Here is a 23,054-nt window from a genome sequence, read left to right on the forward strand (position 1 = left end):
AAGTTGTGTTTCTTAATGTTTACAGGCCTCCCAAATACTGCACAGACTTTTTTAATGACCTCAGTGAACTGCTGTCTGTGATCTGTGTTGATTTCGACTGTGTAATTATTGTTGGGGATTTTAACATCCATGTGGACAACCCTCAGGACAAAGGGACTAAAGACCTGAGTAACACTCTGGGCAACTTTGGGCTGACTCAGCATGTAACAGAGGCCACACATAATAGAGGACACACTCTCGACCTACTGATCTCCAAGAGCCTGAGCATTTCAAACATTACTGTGTCTGATGTGGGCTTATCTGATCATTACTGTGTTTTCTTTGAAAGTAAAATCTCAGCCCACACAAATATATCAACAGCAGTGATCACAAAACGGTGTATAACTGAAAACAGTAGTGAGATCTTTAACCAGGTCTTCCCATTAACACCTGACCTGTCCAAAGGTTCAGTCAATGAGCTCGTCAATAGCTTTAATGCAAAAATGTTAAATGTAATGGATACTATTGCCCCCATTAAGGTGAAGGTTATCTCTGGAAGGAAAAAGTCTCCATGGAGAAACTCCACACTAGTGAAAAATGAAAAAAGAGAGTGCAGGAAAGCTGAGCGCAGATGGAGAAAAACAAACCTCCAGGTTCATTATGACATCTATAAAGAGAAACTTCACAATTATAATTTACAACTGAGGAGTGCAAGAAGGTCCTACTTCTCTGACATCATCACTAAAAACAGCCATAATGCTCGGGTCTTATTTTCTACAGTTGACAGGCTAACAAACCCTCCTGTGCCAGTGGCAGCTGAACTTCATTCCACCATGGCCTGCAATGACTTTGCCAAATTCTTCACAGACAAAATCCAAAAGATTAGACAAGCAGTTAGTACATCAACAGCAGATCCAGGATATGTACTGTGTCCACCGAAAAACTGTTTAAACACCATCAAACAGTTTCACCCGATTAACAGCAAAGACCTGGAGGACATCTTAGGTCAACTGAACTCCTCCTCTTGCTGTTTAGATGTCCTGCCAACAAGTTTTTTCAAAAAGGTCTCAAAGACTTTAGAGTCAGACCTGTTACAGATCGTCAACTTTTCCTTAATGTCAGGTGTGTTTCCAGAACCACTAAAAACTGCTGTAATCAAACCTATACTGAAAAAGGACAATCTTGACAAGAGACAAATGAAAAACTACAGGCCGATCTCAAATCTCCCATTTTTAAGTAAGATCATTGAAAAAGCAGTTTCTCAACAGCTCAATTACTTCTTAAAACAGAATAACTGCTACGATGCCTTCCAGTCAGGTTTTAGACAGAACCACAGCACTGAAACCGCTCTGACAAAAGTGTTTAATGACATATGTCTGAACACAGACAGTGGAAAAATGTCAGTCCTAGTTTTACTGGATCTCAGTGCAGCATTTGATACAGTTGACCACAACATATTACTCAAACGACTGGAGAACTGGGCAGGTCTTTCAGGAACTGTACTAAACTGGTTCAAAACATACTTAGAAAACAGGAAATACTTTGTATCAATAGGTAACTTCACATCCGAGCAGACAAGTATCACATGTGGAGTTCCCCAAGGTTCCATCTTGGGACCCCCTCTGTTTAACATTTACATGCTCCCACTGGCACAGATTATAAAGAACAACAAAATAAACTACCACAGCTATGCAGATGACACACAAATATATATCACAATGTCACCAGGAGACCGAGGCCCTGTACAGGCTCTTGGTAAATGCATTGAGGAAATTAATGACTGGTTGTGCCACAATTTTCTCCAACTAAACAAAAACAAAACTGAAGTAATAGTCTTTGGCGCCAAAGAAAAACGATTATAGGTCACCAGAGAACTTCAATCTATACATCTAAAAACCACAAACCAGGCGAGAAATTTGGGTGTAGTGATGGATGCAGACCTAAACTTAGAAAAACACATTAAGACAATAACAAAATCAGCTTACTATCACCTCAAGAATATTTCAAGGATAAAAGATCTGATGTCTCAACAGGACCTGGAAAAACTAGTCCATGCATTCATTTTTAGTAGGCTTGATTACTGTAACAGCATCTTTACAGGTCTACCTAAAAAATCAGTCAGACAACTACAGCTCATTCAGAACTCTGCTGCTCGAGTCCTCACTAAGACCAAAAAAGTGGACCACATCAGTCCAGCTCTGAGGTCTTTACACTGGCTGCCTGTCCGTCAGAGGATAGACTTTAAAGTTCTGATGCTGGCCTATAAAGCTCTGAATGGTTTAGGACCAAAATACATCAGTGACCTCCTGACCCAGTATGAACCTTCCAGATCCCTCAGGTCATCTGGATCCGGTCTTTTATCAGTTCCCAGAGTCAGAACCAGACACGGAGAAGCTGCATTCAGCTTTTATGCTCCTTATATCTGGAACAAACTCCCAGAAAGCCTCAGATCAGCTGAAACACTCAGTTTATTTAAATCCAGGTTGAAGATTCACCTATTCTCAGCTGCATTTGAATAAAGCACCAAATCCACACTTTTAAGCTTAAATTTCAAAACTTACACTAACTACTGATCTTATCTATTTCTGATTTTATCTGTTTTGATTTTATATACTGTTTTGTTTGTTTGTTAAGCTTATATTTCAAAACTTACATTAACTACTGATTTTATCTACTGTTCTGATTTTATCTGTTTTGATTTTATATACTGTTTTGTTTGTTTGTTTGTTTGTTTGTTAAGTGGGTTTAGAGCTCTGGGTAGCTCCCCAGCTGGGTCTAGACTGGGTCTAGAGAGTATTTTAAATTCAGGGAATTTAAAATAGAAAGTAGCTCGTCCACAGAAGGACTGGTAGCTCCCCTTACGATAAGGGTTCAGATCGCGGGAACAGGTGTGGGATTAGAGCTCTGGGTAGCTCCCCAACTGGGTCTAGACTGGGTCTAGAGAGTATTTTAAATTCAGGGAATTTAAAATAGAAAGTAGCTCGTCCACAGAAGGACTGGTAGCTCCCCTTTCGATAAGGGTTCAGATCGCGGGAACAGGTGTGGGATTAGAGCTCTGGGTAGCTCCCCAACTGGGTCTAGACTGGGTCTAGAGAGTATTTTAAATTCAGGGAATTTAAAATAGAAAGTAGCTCGTCCACAGAAGGCATGTGAACACCTCACATGCCTGGAACACCTCACGCAGGTGTTCCATGCCTGGAACACCTGCGTCTGCATTACTGCAGCTGCAGCCCCAATCCGTCTGTCGGTCTCCGGCTCCCTTCTCCCCGAGAACAAGACCCCGAGATACTTGAACTCCTCCACTTGGGGCAGGAACTCATCCCCGACCCGGAGTGGGCACTCCACCCTTTTCCGGCTGAGAACCATGGCCTCAGATTTGGAGGTGCTGATCCTCATTCCCGCTGAGTCACACTCGGCTGCGAACCGTTCCAGTGCGAGCTGGAGGCCTTCACCCGATGAAGCCAACAGAACCACATCATCCGCAAAAATCAGAGATGAGATTCTGAGGCCACCAAAGCGAAAGCCCTCCGCCACTTGGCTGCGCCTAGAAATCCTGTCCATAAAATTTATGAACAGAACCGGAGACAAAAGGCATCCCTGGCGGAGCCCATCACCCACCAGGAACAAGTCCGACTTATTGCCGGCAATGCGAACTGGTTGGGCAAACTCCCATGCACCGTCAAGTATCCTTGAGAGGATAAAGAGCTGGTCCAGTGTTCCACAACCAGGACGAAAACCGCATTGTTCCTCCTGTATCCGAGGTTTGACTAGCGGACGAACTCTCCTTTCCAGCACCCTGGCGTAGACTTTCCCAGGGAGGCTGAGGAGTGTGATCCCCCTGTAGTTGGAACACACCCTCCGGTCCCCCTTCTTAAAGATGGGGACCACCACCCCGGTCTGCCAGTCCACGGGTACTGCCCCTGATCTCCACACAACATTGCAGAGGCGTGTCAACCAGGACAGCCCTACAACGTCCAGAGCATTCAGGAACTCGGGGCGGACATCATCAACACCAGGGCCTCTGCCACCAAGGAGTTGTTTAACTGTCTCAGTGACCTCGCCCCCGGACTCTGCTTCCTCCTCGGAAGACGTGTCAGTGGAATTAAGGAGGTCCTCGAAGTATTTCTTCCACCGCCTGACAATTTTCTCAGTCGACATCAGCAGCGCTCCGCCAGCACTATACACAGTGCAGGTAGTGCACCGCTTTCCCCTCCTGAGAGGCCTGACGGTTTGCCAGAATCTCTTCGAGGCAGTCCGGAAGTCTTTCTCCATGGCCTCTCCACGCCACTAAGTCAGGATCCTTCCCCACATTCCATGTCCCTATTGCCAGTCTTGGCAGCCGGGGGTCAGTCCGCCAGGGCCTCCGCTCCTGGCTGCCACCCGGCACACAATGCACCCGACCCCTATGGTGCCTCCTGCGGGTGGTGGGCCTGCGGGAGGATGGGCTCATGTCTCCTCTTTGGGCTGTGCCCTTCTGGGCCCCGTGGACTAAGGCCCAGCCACCAGACGCTCGCCCTCGGGCACCCTCCCCGGACCTGGCTCCAGGGCGGGGCCCCGGTAACCCTATCCCGGGCAGGGTAAACTGTTCCCTCGATGTTCTTTTAATAAGGGTCCTCTGAATCGCTCTTTGTCTGGTCTCTGTCGCTGTTCGAATTTTTGAGGAAGAGACATACGACTGAAAATCCATAGTGGGTCAACACAAATGATTTTATTAAAGCACATATACTGTATGTGGTGAAGATGGGCTCTGCAAAACATCAGGCTCCATCTCCCGCCTGACAATAGGTGGGTGTGATATTTATACTTATGATGACCAGTAACTCCAGCGAGGACATATTCTAAAAAGGAACCGCTACTTCCTCTGTTCCTCCAGATGCTTCCTGTTATTCTACTCTCTGCACTTCAGAACAGAACATGAGCATACCGTTTACAAGCAAAACAAGTCTGTGTGCAGGCAGACTTATGTCTGTATTTTAACCTCAGTACATGACCTCCCTCAACAAACAAAGACATTTTAGAAGCATACCTCCTGACTCCGTTTGAGACATCTGTTACCAGGCAAACTCCAATGCAGGAGGCTGCTGAATGCACACAGGCAATATGTAGTAAATTATACTGTAAACATGTAGGCAACCTTTCAATAGCTGAACTTTGCTCCATTGATCGGCCAGACATCGCGCTGCCCGTAGCTTCAAACCATTAATTAACTTGACCGAGCTTCAACCCTTTAATTATGCAATATGTGTATAACATGATTACAGTTGCACCTGCAATGAAAGATTATCATGTGCTTAGGCTAAAACCTGAAATACAGACTTTAATATAACCTCACCACTTTCAATAAATGTGTCAATGAAATGACAATAATGATAAATCAAAAATGATGCAACAGTAATAATAAGGATTATGAATAGTAACATAGATTATGAATTTAAAATAATATTTCATCTCGGCCACCAGACGCTCGCCCTCGGGCACCTTCCCCGGGCCTTGCTCCAGGGCGGGGCCCCGGTAACCCTATCCCGGGCCCCTCCCTTCCTTCCCTCCCCATCTCCAGCTACCTCCCTTTTCCTGCTCCACCACAACCACCCACACATGCAGGGCCTTGGAGTAGGGGTATGTCACCAGGGTGCAGAGGAGGCTACCCCCCCCCCCCCCCCCTCTGTCCCCTTCTGGCTGCCTCTGCCTCAATTTTATCCCACAACTTAGACATTCACATTACTCACACTCTCATTACACATACATATAGGATCTTGGGGGGGGGGCACGATACACGGAGTCCAAATTACCATCAGGGTGTACACCTCACCCCTGGCGTCGTTGCCCACCTCTCAATTTTAAATACACGTAGACATTGAGGGCTAGCAGGAGGGACTATGCGCTTACCTGCTGCTCTCTGGCAGGTAGCTCCATGCCCTCCTTGGTTTTAATTGCACCTTAGAACACACATGCATCAACACTACAATGAGCGGGTGGAGGGAGGTTTGGAGTCTTCTCTCACCCCCATTCTCTGCGGCCTGCTGGAGCGGGGGGGCTAGGAGGAGGAGTTGGCCGTCCGACTGCGGTCTGGAGTGTGGGGCCTCCCTGCTGCTGAGGAGTCGGGGCGGTCTGCCTCTCCCCACCGCAGGGAAAAGGGTAACACCACCTGGGTCTGGGTGCAGTTCCCCCCTCCAGGGGCAAGGGTACCTAGACCCGGTTCGTAGAGTACGCTTGGGGAGTGTGATCGTGTGTACAGCGTCTCTTTATGTCTGTCTCCACGTTGGTTGAGTGTGGAGTAAGTGCATATGAGAGCATGAGGGTGGGAATGGATGTTTGTATCTGTGTGTGCCTGTATGTCTGTGTCTATATGTCAGGTTGGGTATCAGACGCCACCTCTCTGGGGACATCTCAGGCCCTCCAAGGTTTGGAGGCCTATCTCCACCCACCACCACTTCCCCTGCCAGTGGCGGACTCCCTCAGGTGTCGGTGCGTTGGTGGTTCTTTGTGTCTGGGGGTGGGCGTCCGGGTACACACTGGCTCACTCCTTGGCGGCCGCTTATCGGGGCCTGGGGCTCGCTCGGGCCACTTCGGAGGTGGGGTGCCCCCGGCCTCTCGGCCTGGGGCTCGGTCACTCAGGCACAGCTGGCTGCCGGCGGAGCTCACGGGTGCGTCACTGCAACTCCCCCTGGCTTCTGCTCTGCGGCTGCTGAGTGAGCCCTCATCTGGGACTCTCCTCAGCTCTTACTGGGACAGTGGCGCGGCTGCCCCTCTGTTGGTCTTCCTTGGTCTCTTGTGTTCTGGGGGCCTCTGGATGTCTGGAGTTTTGATCTCCTCCATACCTGCTTCATGCCCTGGAGGACGGGGCTGTGGCTCCCCACACTCCCTAGCAGATCGTTACATGGAGAAACCTTTGGAATGCAAGCATGCTGATCCACACAGCTATGCACACAGGTGTACACATGGGTATTCACAGGCGCGGACTAGAGCTTTCTTGGCTGCTGCCTCAAAGCACATTGTGCGCTGTCTATCTTGCGTGCTGCACAATATCGTTTATCATTTAGTATCTACTGATATCTACTGCTAGCTAGTTTATTGTGATGGTGCTTTTTTTTTATTATGTTGCTCTTTGTTGTTTGCTTTCTCTTGTGTTTTTTTTCTCCATACAGGTGACCCAGGTGTTTTTTTTTTTTTGTTTTTTTTTTTTTCTTTCTTCCCCCCCTTCTCACCGTCTCTTCTCCCCTTTGGTTTTCTTTCTCTCCCTCTCTTTCTTTCATTCTTTCCCCCTGTCCTGTCCCCCAGTCATGCCTGTCCCGTTTGTAGCAACTGAAAATAAAATAAATTCATAATTATAATAAAGGTCAATCAAATGGACCAATATGGCAAGGCCATGATGATCCACTTGGTAAAATAAATCCGCTTGGCATCTTTCTTGGCCTTAAGACAACAATTCTGATGGCTAAAGATCCAAACGGGACACAAAAAAAAAAAAAAAAAAATCCCTATCCCGGGCAGGGTAAACTGTTCCCTCGATGTTCTTTTCACAAGGGTCTTCTGAATCGCTCTTTGTCTGGTCCCTCACCCAGGACCAATTTGCCATGGGAGACCCTACCAGGGGGCAAAAGCCCCCAGACAACATAGCCCCTGGGATCCCTGGAACACACAAACCCCTCCACCACGATAAGGTAGCGATTCAAGGAGGAATTGCTACCTTGAATCGATTGAATCGACAATACAATTGATTCAAGGACAATACAATTTTTTTTATTTATTTTATCAACTTTTTTTCTGACGATGCTTTCTCTGTTGAGCACACAGTGGATCTGCGTTCGACTACTCTGCTTAGGCTGCACTGTTGAGTGCATGTCCACTGAGCGCAGCGGAAGCTAGCAAGACAGAAGCTAAACTCGTTGCAACATGGCAAATTGAACCTCCCCCACCCTCATTCAGATCTGGCGTTTGGAACTATCTTGGTGTTCATGTGAAGCAGTATGACCCTGATGGTAAGCGCGTCATGGACAAAAGTAAAACAGTATGTCGGATGTGCCACGCAATGCTCAATTACATTGGTGGGAACTAGTGCGTTCACGCAATTAGCTTGTTAATGTGTTGACGCCGTCCAGCCCCACACACGGGGGCTCGTCAACGGAGATTTGCCACGTTATGGCTTTAATGTCATTTTAACGAGAGTAATGCTGACAGCACTACAGGGAGTGCAGAATTATTAGGCAAATGAGTATTTTGTCCACATCATCCTCTTCATGCATGTTGTCTTACTCCAAGCTGTATAGGCTCGAAAGCCTAGTACCAATTAAGCATATTAGGTGATGTGCATCTCTGTAATGAGAAGGGGTGTGGTCTAATGACATCAACACCCTATATCAGGTGTGCATAATTATTAGGCAACATCCTTTCCTTTGGCAAAATTGGTCAAAAGAAGGACTTGACAGGCTCAGAAAAGTCAAAAATAGTGAGATATCTTGCAGAGGGATGCAGCAGTCTCAAAACTGCAAAGCTTCTGAAGCGTGATCATCGAACAATCAAGCGTTTCATTCAAAATAGTCAACAGGGTCGCAAGAAGCGTGTGGAAAAACCAAGGTGCAAAATAACTGCCCATGAACTGAGAAAAGTCAAGCGTGCAGCTGCCAAGATGCCACTTGCCACCAGTTTGGCCATATTTCAGAGCTGCAACATCACTGGAGTGCCCAAAAGCACAAGGTGTGCAATACTCAGAGACATGGCCAAGGTAAGAAAGGCTGAAAGACGACCACCACTGAACAAGACACACAAGCTGAAACGTCAAGACTGGGCCAAGAAATATCTCAAGACTGGTTTTTCTAAGGTTTTATGGACTGATGAAATGAGAGTGAGTCTTGATGGGCCAGATGGATGGGCCCGTGGCTGGATTGGTAAAGGGCAGAGAGCTCCAGTCCGACTCAGACGCCAGCAAGGTGGAGGTGGAGTACTGGTTTGGGCTGGTATCATCAAAGATGAGCTTGTGGGGCCTTTTCGGGTTGAGGATGGAGTCAAGCTCAACTCCCAGTCCTACTGCCAGTTTCTGGAAGACACCTTCTTCAAGCAGTGGTACAGGAAGAAGTCTGCATCCTTCAAGAAAAACATGATTTTCATGCAGGACAATGCTCCATCACACGCGTCCAAGTACTCCACAGCGTGGCTGGCAAGAAAGGGTATAAAAGAAGAAAAACTAATGACATGGCCACCTTGTTCACCTGATCTGAACCCCATTGAGAACCTGTGGTCCATCATCAAATGTGAGATTTACAAGGAGGGAAAACAGTACACCTCTCTGAACAGTGTCTGGGAGGCTGTGGTTGCTGCTGCACGCAATGTTGATGGTGAACAGATCAAAACACTGACAGAATCCATGGATGGCAGGCTTTTGAGTGTCCTTGCAAAGAAAGGTGGCTATATTGGTCGCTGATTTGTTTTTGTTTTGTTTTTGAATGTCAGAAATGTATATTTGTGAATGTGGAGATGTTATGTTGGTTTCACTGGTAAAAATAAATAATTGAAATGGGTATATATTTGTTTTTTGTTAAGTTGCCTAATAATTATGCACAGTAATAGTCACCTGCACACACAGATATCCCCCTAAAATAGCTAAAACTAAAAACTAAAAACTACTTCCAAAAACATTCAGCTTTGATATTAATGAGTTTTTTGGGTTCATTGAGAACATGGTTGTTGTTCAATAATAAAATTATTCCTCAAAAATACAACTTGCCTAATAATTCTGCACTCCCTGTAAAGAAACAAAAAAACTTCAGTGTCAAACTAGCTTTACTTTCATGGATCTGTAGCAATTTCACTTGATTTATCACTCAGTGTCAAAACACACAAATGACTCATTCATTTATTAACAGAAAAGCACAATCAAATTACCTACACCACAAATTAAGTTCAAATAAATAAAATGAAATTATTTTCATGGGTTCACTCCAGCTAAGCTAATGAAACAAACAAAGATGTCAATCTTGGCAAAATATAAATTTGTTGAAGTCAAATTATATTCAACACTACAAGGCACACTTAAAATCCTTTAATTTTCTCCAAAATTGATAGTGCGCCATATAATCTGGTGCACCTTATGTATGAATTCTGGTAGTGCTTACTGACCTCAAACCGATTTTTTGTGGCATATGGTGCTGAAAAATCTGTCAAAAAATGTTTTAGCACGATTTTGGTAAGGTACAAAGCTGGAAACCTGGAGGATGAACGCTAACTTTTTTCCACTTGATAAAAGTTAACGTAAGGATTCCTGATTGTTAGAGACAAATGCAATCGCATGGCAGGATGCTGTAAACAGACCAAACTTCAGTCAGGAGAACAACTGAGATAATCCTTCCACAATACGAGGTTAGTCATTCATATACTGCAACAACATGGGAATAGAGGTAATGGTGCAGAAGTGGAGGAAGCAAGAAGAATGAGTTGAGTAAAGTTTGACTTATCTGACTGTTTTGTTTTCCTTAATGCACCTTATAATCCAGTCCGCCTTATGTATGAAAACAGACCCCTTCATCGACAGTTCGCCTTATAATCCAAAAAATACAGTATTTTTTAACAGTAGTATTTGTACTTCTACTTAACTACAGAATGTGTGTACTTTTGCCACCTATAGTTTTACCAAAATATGCTCAAAATTAAACTGTTTTCCATCTTTGGAGATCAGGATCCTGGGTATTTAAGTGCATTTCTTGATCCCTTTTCTCCTGCCTGTCTCTTTGAACTATCTTAAGCCGTGAGTACTGATATTTCCATGTGCCTTTTATTTTATTGTGTGTTTACAAATGAAGTGGCCATTTGGTTTTAGGCCACAGCGCATGTGTCTGTCATGATCCAAGCAGGCAACCAGGGTTTTATTTTCAGATCATTAGAGACTGTTGTAATTAAGGTGTGCATGGGTGAGAGTGAGTGTGGGCCCACCATAGTGTTTAATTATCTAGTTTTATTTGGTATTAGAAATTGTAGTGAATGAACTGTAATGAATACCACTTCATCAGTGGTACATATTAAAATAACACTAAACCCAATTGAATTAACTTATTTCCTTTATTTTGTCCTGAAATAAAGTCAAACTGATGCATTTCAGATGAAATCCTTGTCTTGTGGTTTATGTACATAGTTCATATTTTGGGTTCTGAGCAGGTAATATCGTGAGTAACCTAAACTGTAGAGACCCAGGCCCCGCTCCCAATTACATGAGATGGCTGTGACACTTTTTATTTGGAGAACTGGAACCGCTTTAATTATGGTTGCAATACAGATATGACCGGGTCACGTCTCTCAGTGAAGAATTATCCTGAGCAAAACAGGATTTTTGGAGCACACAAAGAGACTGGACAGTGTGGAGTCACCTGACAGCACACACAGTACTCTGCTTTAAAGGGAACAGTACATACTGGGGAAGCATTAACAGAATCAAAACACTAAAATAAAATAACTGACAGACCTTTCTGCTCCTGGTGGGATAGTTTTGCAGTTGCAGCCTTTTAGCCTTCGCCTCTTAGTAAATCTGTCTCTGAATAAGAGAATATTTCAGAAGAACAGTGCTCATCCCTCCTCACAGAAACAATGCTGAGCAGCAGTGAAGCTGATCTGGAGGCTCACAGAATCCCAACACCTTACTGAGACGCTTCATTCTGGGTTTTAAGTTCATTTATCACCAGTCCGTGTTTGTGTTGTGTTAGCTGCAGTTTTTTGTATTTGTGATGAAAAACATGTTGGCTGTGTTCATGTGACTCATTCTGCCAGTTGGTGGTCTGTCTCAGAGAGATGGATCATGAGAGTACGTTCAGTTCAAAGGGAACATGAGGTTTCAGTACAGCTCATCGTGATGGCAGACTGTCACAGTGAACTCTTCAGAGGGAGCAGAAAACCTTCAGGTCCTCCAAAACATTTAACAAAGATGAAGATACAGCAGAGTTTAAAGGAAGTGCTTAGAAAATAAAGACCAGGAAGAGTCACATTTTCCAACATTTTCTGTAAACTCAGTAAAATGCACCAAACTGAGGCTGGTTCATGAGCACAGACACACTCAGTTTAATCTGTCAGGTGTTCACAGATTAAATGTTCAGATTTAATAAATAAATGCATTCAATTTGAGTGTCTGACTATAAAACTGGTCTCTGTGTCCTGCTGATAAATGTGGGCTCTGAGACAAACCCACTGCATGCAGTTAATTTGTGTTTATGTGTCCTCAGTTTCCCAGCATGCCCTGGCTGTGGTGGTGGAGGTGAATGAGGGGGAAAGATCTGTCCTGCTTCCCTGTCAGTACTCAGGTTTTATACCTGAAGATGATCCCACAGTGATGTGGACTCGCTCTGATCTTGATCCCAAATCTGTCCATCTACGACGAGAAGGAGACGATCTTACAGGGCAAAACCAGCGTTACAGCGGGCGCACATCAATGAGGTCTGATGCTCTGGACACTGGAGACTTCAGCCTCACTCTGAGAAAACCAACAAAGACTGACAGTGGCAACTACACCTGCTCCATCAGTGATGAGAGAGAAGAACTGCGACTGAGAGATATACAGCTGCAGGTCAAAGGTCAGTCAGAACTCTGGGTGGGTTAGAGACTCCACATGGAGCCTGTTATCTATGTGACATCTCAGAGTAAGAGGTCAAACTGAAGTTTTGTAAATTGTTGTGACTAACCTGAAAAACCAGCAGCAACATGTAGCTCAGAGCTAACCTCAGTGCAAACAGGATGTCTCTGCTACAACAGCTGCAGTCTTTACTGCATGTGCAGGGTTACACTCGCAACATTTACACACTGTACACAGTGGAGAGCATGAGCTCTCTAAGCCTCACTGCAGCTCACAGAGCAGCAGGAAGTGTCCTGATGTTGTACAGACTCAGACTGGAGGAGCTGCTATGAAACGCAGACAGAGCAGAGACGGGTCATCATGTTTCATCCAGCTGGTCCTGATGTCACTGAGACTCTCAGGTTAATAACTGCTGTTTTAGGATCCATCCATCCATCCATTCGCTCCCGCTTATCCTTTTCAGGTTCGCAGGGGGCGCTGGAGCCTATCCCAGCTGTCATAGGGCGAGAGGCAGGGTACACCCTGGACAAGTCGCCAGTCTGTCGCAGGGCCAACACACAGGGACAGACAACCATTCACACTCACATTCATACCTAGTGCAAACTCCACACAGAAAGACCCCAGCCTGATGTTGGAATTGAACTCAGGACCTTCTTGCTGTGCGGCAACAGTGCTAACCACCGTGCCACCGTGCTGTTTTAGGATATGTAGTGTGAAGGAAACGGCTTCCAGGGCCTAATCCGTGGATCGGCTTCCTCCGAGGCGTGGGCGTCTATCAGCAGAGATTGTCCCTTAATCTATAACACAGTCAAATATATTCTCAAGTAACATTCAAGCATGCCTTTCAGCGTGTTAGTACAAGCTCGGGAGCAGCTTGGGAGAACAAGAAAACAGAGACTGCTTCAGGTTGTCTTCCCAAATCGACTCAACTTTATTCTCAAGTACAACAGTTTATATAGAGGGAAAAATTCATGAGACAGCAGATTCTCAGTTTAAACCAGTACAGACCAAGATAAGGAAGTGTGTTCCTGCCCTTGGGTGAAGAAGTACCCTTTGTATAGTTTATCAGTTCAGCTACAATTATGATTATCTCAGCGACATATTTTCAAGGCACGAAATAAAGAGTTCTTTCATTAGTGAATTCTGAAACAAACCATCTGGCCTTCAACAGGCGTCTCCTAAGAGATTTAGAAACTAATGTAGCTGAGGGAGTGATCTCTGTGGTATTTCAACCTTGTACCAGCCTGTGATTCTCACACATCAATTCTTGGGTCAAAGAGAAAAATAACTAAAACAAAGGGGCCTTATTGAATGACAGAGTTTTCCTGTATAATGTCATTATAAAACAATATCCAGTAAATGCTCCCATGGTACTAAAATACCTAACATAGTGTAAATCATAGCGGGGTTCAGGTAACAGCGAGGGGACTGCAGAGTTAATGGCATAAAACTGTAGGACTGATGTTTATATTTTGATATTGTTCTGCTTAAGTTTTTATCTGTTACATTTATCAACCATCATCTCAGACAGCTGCTGCCTGACGGAAACACTTGAAATAGTTTCAATAGACTTTCCTGTAAGTTCATTATACACAAACAAAGCATTTACTCATTTGAGAGACATTTGTAAAAAACTAAATAGAAAGCATCTTTTTCAGTGGACTGGCTGTCCCAGAGAAAGATCCAGTGAATATTTTATGAAACCATTCAAGAGTAAAAGCAAAAGATCCCAGACACCCTCTCTACTTCTAAGGTTAGACTCCAAACTTTCCTTTTTTGATAGAGATTATAGTTTTTACGCTTATAGGGCTATAGATAGAAACAATATCAATCTGGCCAATGGTAGAGATTTTGACTATAGCTCAATGGCAACTAAAGAGTCAAGTATAAGTCAATTAAGTACCGTATCTACATTTCTTTCATGTATGCTGTCCAATAGAGGCTGAACCGTTTGAAGTCCGGCATCACTTGTGTCACTGCTCTGACTGCTGGTGGTTGAGACAGACAGTGTATCTGTTAGACTTGGAGAGGAGGACTCTTCCACATGTTGCTTCAGGACAGTCAAATCTGAGGGTGACAAATAAAAATATTACAATATAAGGTATCTACAATCAAAAACACAACACAACAAAGATGCCATTTATGCACACAGGGCCAGTAAACTGCACGCTTTGATTAAAGTATACTTTCTCCCAGGAGAACAGATGGTTATCTTGTATTTTATTATGGTAATATACAATTTACATACCACAAGGTATGAGTGTCACATAGTGTGTTAGGTGTGAGCAGTCGCGCAGCTTCTTGGATGATTGTGTTTCCAGGATGTCTGAAATGCATGTGATAAATCCAACTTACTGTTGAGCCATGAAAGCAGCATTTTGTGATTGTTACCACAGGATATTAGACAAATTAAAAATGTTTATTTAAGAGTAACTGTACAAATCAAATCCTTCAAAATCTATCAGAGCATATATTTACTTACCTTCAGCTGTATAGATGACAAACACACCTCTTTGCCTGCTGCAAGTGCAGGAAAGACATCCTCATCCACCTCTATACCCTGCTCATCCGTGACTTTCAGTGCTGCATTTTCTGGTATGAGAAACTTCTGCTGCACTGAAGTAAAATCATCACTCAGTTACTAACAACATTATCATTTCCTCTTTAATGACTTAGTACAAACCATAACTTACCTGCACTCATAAAATCTGTGAAGCTAACTTCTTCCAATTTTGCATATTTCTTTGTCTCTCTGTGTTTTACTTTTATCAACATCTTGGCCACCCACGAAAAAAAATATCTTTACTAATGTGAAACACAACACAAGAAGAAGAGGTTGTATATGGTAACTTTATGTAAACTGTGTATAACTTAATCAATAAACACTTTCTTACATTGAGCTAGCCTGTCCACACTAAATATTGCTTAAAATCTATTTAGCTAGGCTGGTTTAGCAGACTATGTGACCGCATGTTTGCTGTGTCCTTGTCTTTACAGTTCTGCAGACAGGGTTGTGTGCATATCTCAGTGTGCAGCAGGACTAACTAACTGATGTTAATGGTACCTCAACATCTCATCAGTGCAGGCTGCACCTCTCTTTGGTTAAATACGGCCATTACCATGAGTCTAAACAGAATATTACTGTAGTTAGCTAACGTTAAATTAAACGTTAGTGTTAAAATTAAGAAATAGAAATAAACGTTTTCATTGACAACATGAAATGTGTATCTTAAAATACAGTAAGATAAGTTAGTTAGCTAACTTTTGACTAGCTTTAGCCTAGCTGCTATCTCCAAATCAGCACAACATACAGAAAACACATGTAGTGCTAGTTGGTTAACTTTATATTTTACTTATGCATACATGCAACCAAATATATATAAATAACATCACTACACTCTCAGAAAATCCCAAAGTAAATAAAGTATTTTTACCTCCTACATGTCGGAGTCCAAGAAAGAAACACAGATAGACGCGGTAACAGTCGACAGACAAACAACACCAGCAATGTGTTGAATTAGACTCCTTAGCACCCAGTGAATGAACACCTAAATATTACACCGCTTTAGAGTACTCCCCAACACTGACTGTAGTATAAGGTGAAAAATAAACTCCAGGATATTTAACTCCAGAGATTTGCTGTGTAGATACTCAGCCGTGCTTCAGTTACCATCAGTGTGACTGCTGCTGCTTCTACACCTGATACTGTGGTTTATTGTCCTCTCAGACCACCAGGTGGAGGTGGAGGTGGAGGAAGGCTCAGAGTCTGTCATTCTGCCCTGCAAAACTACAGCTGACCTGCCTCAGGACACGAGAGTGGAGTGGACTCACTCTGACCCTGAACTGATGGTGGTTCATGTGTATCCAAACAAAAGTAACCACCTGGATGACCAGGACAGTTTTTACAGAGACCGAACAAAGATGAACGAAGACCTGCTGAGAACTGGAGACCTCAGTCTGACCCTGAAATACCCCACAGAGAGAGACAGTGGAGGATACATCTGCACCATCTACAGGGACAAAGACATCCTGAGACACAAAGTAGTGCTGCAGGTCAAAGGTCAGAGATGTAGAAAAACACCAGGTGTTAGTGGAGGAAATTGAGGTCAAAGTTCAGCAGTCATGTTGATATTGTTTTATGTTTCTCCACAGAACCATTTCCATCCTGGGCCACAGCTCTCCTGGTTCTCCTGGTTCTTCTTGTTATTTCTGGAGGTCTCATATATTATTTCCGGCACTATTTCATGTCAGGTGAGTGTCTCCTACTACACTACCCATAATGCCGATGGTCAGCAGGTGTCCTCTGGTGGCTCCTCGACTGCGGCTCACACAAACTTGTTCCAGAAGCTGAAAGAGTTGAGAGTTACAAACAGATGATACAGAGAGCTGAAGAGAAACTTCCAGGTTTGTTCCAGAAGTCAGAAAACCTCCTTCAGACTCAGTCATTGATCAGTGAAACAGCTCCACAACATGACTTTACTAAACAGTGTGTGTGCTTCACTGCATTGATCTGACACAGAGGCTGCATGTGGACTTTATTTATGCACGTAAAAGTCTCACTGGGATTAAAATCTCTTTTACAAGAGAGACCAGCGGAGGGCAGCAGAAGTTACAATGAAAACAACCAATACAACTGAACAGAAACGTGAATAATATATAATAACTTTACATTATGTTGTAGAAAACCAAGTATAATGTCAGCAGAAATGGTGACCTTTCTGTGGAAGTCCACGCCAAAGTTTTCTATGTGAAGAAAACTCCTCATTTACATAAACAAACTGGAATCTATCAGATGTGATTCAAACCACTGCAGTAAATTTCCTTTAATAACTCTGGTGTGTTTGCAGTAAACTGTTGTGGTCTACACTGAGGTCTAACAGGACAAGCACAGAAATAAGTCCTCTGTAACAGGTCATAAGGAGAACATTAGTAACTTCACTACAGCTCATGTTGTGCTTTGTTGTCCTCTCAGTCCCCTGGGTGGAGGTGGATTCAGGGGTGGAGTCTGTCCAGCTGACCTTAAAAACCACAGTTTGTCTGCCTAAAGATGCTAAAGTGGAGTGGAAGGATGATGAAGAGGAAACAGTCCACGTGTATGAGAACGGCTCTGACCAGCCTGAAGAACAGGACGATAAATACAAGAACCGAACAAAGATGAAGAGAAACTTACTGGAACCTGGAGACCTCAGTCTGACCCTGAAACACCCCACAGATGGAGACAACTCCACCTACACCTGCACCGCCTACAGCAAGGAGGGAAACATCCTGCTGAGGAAACAAGTGGAGCTGAAAGTCAGAGGTCAGTGCTGTAGATACAGGTCAAAGGTCAGAGGTCAGACTCATGATGGTGGTTCAGTCTCAGTGGCTCCATCCAATAATGTCACAGTGTTAGTATGTCTGATGTTTGTGGCTGTTTTGGTTTTCATTTGATTTCCTCCCAAATGTAAAAGCTTCAGCAGATGAACTGTAGGAGCAAAGTTCATGTGTGAGACTTCATCTGAAAGGTCACATCTTCTAGTTTCTGAACATGTGTTTGTTTAGCATGTGGCTAAAACACAGGCTAAGCTAAGTCAGCTCAAATCTCAGTAAAAACCTTCTTTGGTCCTCATCTATAATCAGTCATATCTGAGTCACAATAACTAGAAGATGATTTCTAGCAGAAGTGTGAACATCTCCACATCCTTTCTCCATGTTATCATCCAAAGCTGTGTGAAGTTTCAGAGCTCTGCAGCTAACAGAGACTTTCAGTTTGCTGCTCTCTTCCTCTGACAGCTCCATTCTTAGGGAGCGTTAGTTCTCTGTTTCACTTTATTCCACTTATTCAGTCTGATGTTCTCTGATCTGTTTCTCTTGTTTAGTGTCTTAAATGCTGCCAGTGCCTCTCTTTGCTGTAACCAACCTTTCTCTTTATTTCTGAGCTTTTTAAGGACTTTAACTGATGCATCAACCTTTGAAAATGGAAAGAAATCAGTCAGATTCATGGCTGCATCACAGTGTCACATGTAGTTCTCCACATCAGCTGGATTATATCTATAGCAGCAAACAGCAGCTGATGCACAAATCTTTGTCTGTGTTAATAAAGTTGGATCAGTTCAAACAGTTTGTTGCTCTGCTTGAAAGCAGCAGTTTTTCTAATGCACCACCTTCATGTTTCCTTCATATTTGAATCCCCCTGTAGATGCTGACAGGTAACCATGTCACACAGAGCTCAAGCCTTTGAATCCAGCTGTGACTGTTGATTTTCTATTGAATGGACTTTTTCAAATCCAGCTGTAGGCCTGTGTTTGTGAGCTCATTAACAGCTGTTTGTTTAGAGAGACGTGGTCCTCACAGGACAGCCACTACAAACATATGATTTTATAGAATATGATGCATTACTGCAGATTCAACACAATAGAAAGGATTTGAAATGAGCTCAGCCTTAAACATGTGCAGCAGTAATATTGATCCACAGACACTGATGGGAACATTTTTCTGCACAATAAGTACTTTGACTTTTCATACTTTATGTACAATTTGCTAGTACTGCAGTTTTGTGTGTAGTGAGGTGTTTTCATGGTGTTTTCTTGGTGCTTTTACTAAAGGAAGGCTTCTATCAAATTCTTCCACATGTTGTCAAACTGAGCTGTGTGATGAAGTGAGTGTGACAGAAACACTCAGACTGTGTTTCTCTGCTTCATCAAGTCAAATCTGGTCCTCAGAGACTGAATAAAGTCCTGTCCCACTAACAGCAGCTCCAACAGTCTGTTCACTGCTTTCTTCCTGTCAGTCTTCATCTTTCTGCTGCGTCTCCTCTTCACACTGACCACTTTCTATCTAACAGTGAGCTCCCAGTGAAGCAGCAGCATTCAGCCTGTTAGAGTCAACACAAATGTCTCCATCCAAGCTCATGTTGTGCTTTGTTGTCCTCTCAGTCCCCCAGGTGGAGGTGGATTCAGGGGTGGAGTCTGTCCAGCTGCCCTTAAACACCACACTTCACCTGCCTGAAGATGCTAAAGTGGAGTGGATGGACAAATATGACAGGAAGGTCCACGTGTATAAGAACGGCTCTGACCAGCCTGAAGAACAGGACCAGCGTTACAGAGACCGAACGAAGATGAATGAAGACCTGCTGAAAACTGGAGACCTCAGTCTGACCCTGAAACACCCCACAGATGGAGACAACAGGACCTACACCTGCACCGTCTACAGCAGGGAGGGAAACATCCTGCTGAAGAAACAAGTGGAGCTGAAAGTCAGAGGTCAGTGCTGTAGATACAGGTCAAAGGTCAGAGGTCATGCAGGAGTTTATTCTCTAAAAGCTTTTAGTTTGAATCTATTTTCAGTTCATTCAAATAAAATAAATTCTTTGATGTTTTGATCTAAAAGCCAAAAATGTGGAGGCGGAGCAACTGTGTGTTTAAATGAACTAAGAAGAGCATTAAAATGATCCTACCTTCAAAATAAAAGCCTCTGGCATGATGTGAGTTTGGATCAAATCAATAGTTTTGTTAGTTTAGTCCAAATCAATGTAAATGTATAAATATCAATAGTTTTAAAGCTGCTGAGATCATTCAAACACTTTGATCCAGTCATTTGGATGTTGTCACATGTCAGGGTGGAGCAGCCATAAATACGAGGCTTTTATTGTGAAAATGCTGAGTGTGATGATCCAGAGGAGCCCATGGGGTGTTTGTGGCTGGATGCAAAGGTTTGTAGCTCTCCTTGTAAAGAGAAACAGCTTGAAGCTACAGAGGAGCGTCTGCAGAAGAAGACAGGGGAAAGAGGAAGAAGCTGAGGCCGCTGGAGAAAAGACAGGAAAAGGAAATCAGCTTCATTTGTTGGAGGCCGTTTGTTCATCACACTGAAATATTCCCACTTTAGAGACAGGAAACAAAGTGAAGTGTGGATTGATGTTTGTCTCCATGATTTGGGCCCTGGAGTCATTTCTTCATCTCCCACTTTAAGACATATTAATGTCAGCCTCACACGTCCCACAGTGGACACATTTCTGTTTCTAGATGATATTTGGAGGATGGTCATGTGTTTCTCTGCTGTCACAGCTCTTTGTGATATTTGAGCGCAGCTGTAATGTTTGTGTGGTTAAAGCCACCAGACTCCACTGACAAAAACTCTCATTTTAGCCGGAGAACACGGGGCTGCTGTGGGACTTTGTGTTTGCAAAGGTTTCTATTGGAGGCATGTTTGCCTTTATTATATAGGTGCAGAGAGTAGACAGGAAAGTGGGGAGAGAGTGAGGGACACACAGGCACCTGTAGTAAGCCCCGCCTTCAGCCCACCTGCTCAGCCAGGTGAGCTATAGCGCTGCTTTAACATGTTGGTGTGATTGAGAGTGAATGAAAGTGAGTGATGGAGGCAGCAGGAAACTAACAGGCTGTTTGTTCTGAGAGGTCACATGACTGTTGTTCTCAGCAGAGTCTGATGATTTGATGAGACCATGAGAGCGGCTTCAGTTCCTCATCAGAAAGAGTCTGACAGAAGCTCCTCCCTCTGTACCCCAGTAGACTTCTATTAGACTGCTCCAGATTCCTGAGAGTTCACACAGAAAACTTTACAAACAGCCAAAGAAAAACTATTGAAAAGCTTCAAGATCACAAAGAGCTCTTTGTGACCCATGCAGACCCTCAGAAAGGAAGCATTTGTGTCCACTGACATGTTAGAGTGCTTTTAATTTGAAATTCACACAGGAAATGATGTGTTTCCATAAAGAGTGTAGTGCAGTAAGTTTAAGAGAGCAGGGCCAAAACAGACTGATGGATTATTGTGACATCACTGTTTGATTCTTCTATTCAACTGAAGAAGAAGAAAAGTTCTCTTCAGTTGGTGAGGTCAAAGGTTAAAGGTCAGACTCGGGTTCATCTTTGGTCAGTTTGCAACACAGGTGTTCAGACAGGTGGGAAAGCAGTGGGTGGAAGAAAAGAGAGGATGTGGAGGAGAAATGAGGAGCACAGGAAGGAGAGAGGAGAGGAGGTCATAGAGAGAGATCACTAAATGATCTCTGGAGAGCCAAAACACTCCTTCAAACAGTCCCAGACTTTACTCAGTTAAACTTCAGGATGACTGGAAGACTGTTCCTGTATGCTGTGTGGTGGGTGAGGTGCTGAGTGGGGATAAATCAGTCTGGTTCTTGAGGTGGTCCTGACCTTGAAATGCTCTGATTCCTCGGTGTGAACAGGCAGCTTCTGCAGGTGTGGTGCTAAAGCTCCATCTGGGTGGAGTCACAGGTGTTAGCTGGTGAACAGCTGAGTCTGTAGGCTCTATGGCTGTATCCAAATTCAGGGTCTGCAGCCTTAAAGGCCTCATTTTAAGGCCGATTACATCACAGCAACGCGACAAAGGCTGTCCCAATTCAAAGGCTGCTCGAAATGCGGCCCTCAAATGCGTCCTTCATTTTCCTGAATTTTAAGGATGTGGCGGTGTAGACTTCGTGGCCCAACATATCCCAGAATGCATAGCGCGGCGGTGGCGTGGATGATTTTGCCGGAAAAAAAAGGCAGACGAAGGGCACCCGAAGAGTAAACTTTTAAAAGTAAGTACTGAATATTATTTTTAATAATGAAGAACATTTAAACATTACTGTTCGCCACATGTCGGCAAAGTTATGTGACATTAGCGATGTTTGTACTAACTTGGTTTTAAAGCCTTTCAAATATACGCCGTTCAATAGTCGACCTTCATCAATGTGATGATTTTATGGATATTAAAAGTAAGCACTGAGACAAATTTAGTAATGCCAACATATTAAAAGAACAATATTTGTCTATTATACATAATACATATACAGTGTCAAAGGAACCTGTCTTTGAGTGAAGATTTAAGGTGACAGGAAATATAAATAAATGCAGCTTGAATCTTTACTGCAGCTCAGTGTTTGAAACAGACTTCATTCACTGCGTTAATAACTAATGATGATTGAAATAATAACTTTAATATTGGCCATATTATATTTACATTACCAAAGTGATATGACTTTAGTCTCATGAACAACATTAGCTAACTGTTATTTACTAGCTAATCTTAAAATGACTGTTCAGCACAGAAATGAAGCCCAACAATCATGTTTCACAGTCCCGTGGTCTCAGCCTCAGATACTCATCAAATCAAAGTTCATGTAGAAACAAACAAACAAATGAACAAAAGATTTTCTCCTTCATTTCTGTCAAATAACGCTGTATGAAACGTTTCCACCCTGGGCAGCGCGACGGAGGCTAGACCGTCCCATTTCACAAGCCCCTCACTTCCGGCCTTAGCGGTCTTTGAGTACGCGGCCCTTGTGGATCGTTAAGGCTGCGTACTTTAAGGCTGCAGACCCTGGATTGGGATACAGCCTATATCTGGTGCTGCACTCTCTGCTGGTTGTAGCTGCTGCTCTACACACTGCTGTGTCCTTCAGAGTCCTCCTCAAACACGGTTTTCTGTTCTGGTTAAACACCTCTGCTGCAGCTTCAAAACGACTCAGTCTTTTGCGTTTCTTCTATGTTCTTGTTTATTCTGTTATGTCTTTTGTTTAGGTTTGCTATGTATTGGG

General features: G+C 43.7%; 1 protein-coding gene across 4 annotated transcripts in view; it reads left to right on the forward strand.

Moving 5' to 3' along the window:
- Positions 1 to 23,054, forward strand: part of LOC147333739 (uncharacterized) — a 95,849-nt gene that overhangs the window by 57,848 nt on the left and 14,947 nt on the right. The window contains exons 3-7 of one of the 4 annotated variants that reach the window (XM_086268539.1): positions 12,180 to 12,527; positions 16,254 to 16,586; positions 16,679 to 16,777; positions 17,499 to 17,825; positions 19,441 to 19,767. In XM_086268539.1, coding sequence (XP_086124665.1) covers positions 12,180 to 12,527; positions 16,254 to 16,586; positions 16,679 to 16,777; positions 17,499 to 17,825; positions 19,441 to 19,767 — 1,434 coding nt within the window. Of the gene's footprint in view, positions 1 to 12,148; positions 12,549 to 16,253; positions 16,587 to 16,678; positions 16,778 to 17,498; positions 17,826 to 19,440; positions 19,768 to 23,054 lie in introns of those variants that run through there. The other 3 variants (XM_086268568.1, XM_086268548.1, XM_086268559.1) reach the window with 3 other exon arrangements.

This window comes from Aulonocara sp. 'chitande type north' Nkhata Bay, linkage group LG3 (genome assembly GCF_057382095.1).
Source record: "Aulonocara sp. 'chitande type north' Nkhata Bay isolate Kocher_YH1m ecotype deep benthic linkage group LG3, A_spYH_male_GT1.1, whole genome shotgun sequence".
NCBI lineage: Eukaryota > Metazoa > Chordata > Actinopteri > Cichliformes > Cichlidae > Aulonocara > Aulonocara sp. 'chitande type north' Nkhata Bay.